Source organism: Clupea harengus, chromosome 7, assembly GCF_900700415.2.
Source record: "Clupea harengus chromosome 7, Ch_v2.0.2, whole genome shotgun sequence".
Taxonomy (NCBI): Eukaryota; Metazoa; Chordata; class Actinopteri; order Clupeiformes; family Clupeidae; genus Clupea; species Clupea harengus.
Genome location: NC_045158.1, coordinates 21,054,340 through 21,059,339, shown reverse-complemented (window position 1 = coordinate 21,059,339; position 5,000 = coordinate 21,054,340). Strand labels below are relative to the sequence as shown.

The 5,000-nt window shown below is 41.7% G+C and overlaps 1 protein-coding gene across 1 annotated transcript in view; it reads right to left on the bottom strand.

The window, feature by feature from the left end:
* The window catches only part of LOC105894687 (transmembrane protein 132C-like), a 170,132-nt gene that overhangs the window by 28,676 nt on the left and 136,456 nt on the right, over positions 1 to 5,000 (bottom strand). Inside the window, exon 4 of the mRNA XM_031570816.2 lies at positions 3,731 to 3,874. Coding sequence (XP_031426676.2) covers positions 3,731 to 3,874 — 144 coding nt within the window. The remainder of the gene's footprint in view (positions 1 to 3,730; positions 3,875 to 5,000) is intronic.

Below are 5,000 nucleotides of genomic sequence, written 5' to 3'. Positions count from 1 at the left end.
TGGTTCATTGAAAACTCCACTTGAGATATACTACACTTACTGTCATATAAAAACTCACTGAAATATCATAAGCTGGCATAGAAGGTACAAAATGTAATCAGAAAAAAAGAATTACAGAATTACAGTGACGTTTGTGTCACTGTGACCTGTTGAGTAAGCCATCTATTTATGCAGAATAAAAAATGCCTTAAGCAGTAACATATACACTATGTCATGACTATTCTGAAGATGCTTACAGATTGAGAGCATGACCTTTGCTGGACCTTTGCAAACATGAGGTTAGTCACAGGGACCTTAAAGTAGAACCTAAAATGTTTGCCTAGAGCTCACACACCCCACCTGTCACACAGGCAGATAGCTTCACACACACTATTGTGATCATACATAGTGAGTGCTAACACGTTTCGCTCATTTCAATTTTGATCAGAACAGATCACAAACACAAATCTAATGTGATCATACAGCTTTACTTACTGACGTCTCCACAGAGGCTAAAGACAGTCTTAACTAATGTGCACTGACAGATACGTGCTTCAGACAGGCTCAGAGCCTTTTGGTAAGACCTCACTTAAACATCTTTTCATGTGACACAAAGAGTCAGTGTCCAGAGCTGTAAATATGTCATGCTACCATTATTGGGTGTTGCTATGACAACCTCTCAAATAATAGATCATATAATGGTAAGATGAATTACCAATAATGGTAACTGTAATAACACGTTAATAACTGGTTAATAACTGTAACTGGTGACTAGTAATACAAGTATATGCTATCTGTAATAACACATGGATAACATACTCATGTCAGTCTTAGAACAGAGAGTTCAAATTAAGTGTTCAGGCTTTTTTTTTTTTTTTCAGCTCACCTCCCAGAGCCTGTGCGCAGTTAGCCGGACCACTTACACGTGTCCAGCAGGAGTCATCTTTCACCCTCATTAATAAATAACCCTCTCCGCACGATACTGCAAGAGCCGTGTTGTGCTACAGCAGGGGCAGCTCGCCTGAATCATTTAGTGCGAGAACCTTAAAAAGCTGTAAAACACTGAGAAAGGCATGAGAGCAGGAAAGAACTGAGGTTGGATTTAAAGCTTCAGAGGGAGCTAAGGGGCATCACAGTGCTGAAGCGCTATCCCTTATCTGGCACCGTAATAACGTTCTTGTGCAGGGGCGATGGTTCTAAACACAGCCTGGTGTATGGTATTTAATCATATCGCTCTGAACTAGGATGGGGGGTCTCTATCGAGCAGATTAAAGGTTTCCATCATGAGGTTTCTTGGCAAGAAGGCGCTCCGAGGCTGTTCTCTTTAGTGGGGTTCAGGCATGGAATGTCAGTTAAGCTGCTTTGCAGCTTTCTAAAAAAAAACTGTTTCAGGAATAGAATATTTGTGTGCTGTTTTTCACTAGCATTGTTCTGACATGGTTAAAAAAGAACATGGTAGGGAACAGATTTTCTCTTCCATGCACTACGGTTGATTGGGCTGCACGTTATCACAACTGGCAGATAGTTCATTCAAAGGAATCACACTCTTGACCCGGTATAAACAATACAACAACAACAATAATAAAACCTCTGACGTGCTCTGGTGGGGTGATTTAAAAATGCAAGGTCTTTCGCCTTGATGTGATCATATGCCCTGCTAAGTATAGTCAAACAAAAGAGGAAAAAAAAAAAAAAACTCAAACAACCTTGAATAAGATGCCAGGACATTTTAGGATATGGGCAACACATGAATCTTTTATGAAAGAAGTGCTTCCAGCACGCTACCCCTTCCATTATTCTGACAAGCTATTTTTAAGTGTGTTTTATCAGGAAAAGAGCCAAGCCTTAATTATAACAGCCACACACAGTATGCCCTCTTATATAATACTGTCTCAACTGGGTACCGGGAGTGATCATCATGGCAGCATCGTGAAAGTCCTGCTATAATCAATTACTCTCACGAAACTGCTAAAATTTGTCTAATTTAATTTCACTAACCTTTAATTTAATTTAACTAATCTTTTTCAGCACAGTTAATTGAGGCATTGCCTCAGCGCCAAAGTTTCACAAAAAAAAAAATGTAAATGATGAACTCAAGAGTAAAAAAAAAATAATGACAGCAGCATTATGTCTCATCGTTGACAGTTTTCAATCTCTTTATACATGCACGTCAGAGGCATTAAAGATGTATTTGGAACTAGACAGAAAACCACATTAGCAGTCGAAACATGGCATACCTGGACCCTGTAATTCCCTCCACTAAGCCTCTGAAAGACAAACAATATTTATTATGAATAAACAAAACTAATAAAAAAACAACCGTTTTTTTTTTAGATGTGAAATGTTATTGTATTCACAATCACAATGACAGATCAAGTGGATAAGCCTTTCAGACTGCTGTAAAGCATTCCAGGACTTTCAGTTTTGCAGACCTTTAGATTAAGATGTCAACAGCACAAATATTCAAATATTTCACTGTCACTCGGACACGTTCAAAGATTTGTTTAAAAAACTACAATATTTCACAGTATTTCTGAACCTCTAACTGATCTACATAATGATTACTGATTACTGAGACCGACCAAACTAGTGTGATTCACACAACTACAGTATATCAAACAACTACCCCGTGAGACTACCAACCAGAACACACTAACTCCAGTCTAGTGTTACAGTTCTCTAGAATCCCTTAGATCCGCCTTCAATCTACAACCAGCAGATAGGTCAGAGGAAGCAGAAGTTTGGTGATCTCACCCTATTTTAGCTCCTTGTCTTCTGCCATGTCCCAAACTCAACTCAAGACCCAGATTCATGTAGAAACAGTCCTGACTGACCTGACTGTAAATCACTAACTCAACTCAAGACCCAGATTCATAGAGAACCAGTCCTGACTGACCTGACTGTAAATCCCACTGCTTTAGCAGCGCTCTACACATCCAGTCAGACCGCACTCCACACAAACACTGATGTATATTAAAAGCCGTACTTAATAGCACTCAAGAAATCATCCATTTTGGTTTCACCCACTGGGAACTGTTCTACAGACTCTTTGAGAAGGGGATAGTGGAGAAATGTTCTGAAGAGGTCAAGCCCATCTCCGATTTCATCTGTGTGATTTTAGGCTACTTGTGAGGACGAAAATTTCAACTGATGGTAATGCTTCTGAAAAGCTGCCTGGGACTTCTGCCTAATGTCTTAAGACAGCATTGTTATTGATTAACAATAATGTCTGCCGAGGAATAGAGACTGCCTGATAACATTTCCATTCAATTTACAGCTCTGATGAGTGAGAAAGGAAGCCATTGTCATGGTGACAATGGTTTGACTTGAGACCCAGGAGTACATTTACTGAGAGAGGCGGTCATCAAAGATAAAATGAGGACAAGTTGCGCCTGTGTCTATTATGTCCTCTGTCTTGCTAAAGATGCAAATTGTCCATTGTGACCATTTGGTCAATTGTCAGTATTAAGGGATTTTTACAAAATGCTATTCAGATCTAGTCCCTAGTTTCTAGATCTCTTCCAGAAACTTCCATAGGAAAGTTATCTTCCTTTGATATCGTTTGACGTGTTGTGTTGATGGTGTGATGTGTCCACAGATAGTCACACACAAACACACACACACACACACACACACACACACACACACACAACACACACACACTGACTCATGTTGCGTTGGCCACACGTGCCTGGCATCAGAGCCAGCAGGACGCAGTTGCCCGCCTGGCATCCTAGGAGATGTCACTCACCTTGACGATGTCCTCATCCGTGGAGTGGCACTCCACTGAGTCGGACACGTCCGTCACCATGCCATCCACGCCCACCGTCACCACTTTTACCGGGATGGCAACCGTCTTTCCGTTCAGGACTGCCGTGTTCAAGATCTCAGTTTCCTAAAGGAAGAGAGAGAGAGAGAGAGAGAGAGAGAGGGAGAGAAAAAAGAGAGACAGACAGACAGAGAGAGAGTTATTTTGTGAAATTATAGTGTTTTTGTTATTTCGTTATATACAGTGACATTTCTTTTGTAAAAGGAAATAGAAAGACCAGTGACACAATTCAAAACACAGATTCTTTTTTTTTTAAAGACAGAAAAAGAGAAGAGAAAAGAAGAGACCAATACACAGGAGAGGTAGACAGACAGTGAGCAATTTAGTGAAATGAAAGAATAAGAATAATTCACAACACAGAAAAGAAAAGAACAACAACACAAATAAACAAACAAAATAAGGTACAGCAAATGTTTATTGTCTCTGCCTGTCCACAGAGATCTTGAGTTCTTCAGAGCTACAGCGAGAGAGAGAGAGTGGGGGGTGCCAGAGAGTGAGAAGAGCTATGGAGAAATAAACACCAGTGCATTGCTGTCAAACAAGCGAACAAAAGCTGTGGTGATATGAGGAGAGATGTGGTGAAACACTGAGGAAGCAGAGAAAGAGACAGGGAGAGAAAGGAAAGAGAAAGTGATGAGGATGGGTAGAGAAAGAGGGTGGGAGAGAGACAGGGAGAGAGAGAGAGACAGGGAGAGAGACAGTAAGAGAGAGGGAGAGAGACAGTGAGAGAGAGACAGGGAGAGAGACAAGGAGAGAGGGAGTGAGAGAGAGAGAGAGACAGGGAGAGAGAGACAGGGAGAGAGGGAGTGAGAGAGAGACAGGGAGAGAGAGACAGGGAGAGAGGGAGTGAGAGAGAGAGAGACAGGGAGAGAGAGAGAGGGAGAGAGGGAGTGAGAGAGAGACAGGGAGAGAGAGACAGGGAGAGAGGGAGTGAGAGAGAGAAAGAGGGTGGGAGAGACAGGGAGAGAGGGAGTGAGAGAGAGAGACAGGGAGAGAGAGAGGGAGGAAGGAGGACAGAAACTGAGGAGTAAGACTGTGTGGGAGTGAGAGAAGGAGAGAGGACTCAACAATGAAAGAGGATATCTGGAAAAGAGAGACAGAGAGAGAGAGAGAGAGAGAGAGAGAGAGAGAGAAAGAGGGTGAAAGGGAGAGAGAGAGAGATAGCAATCAACAATGAAACAGAGAGAGAAGA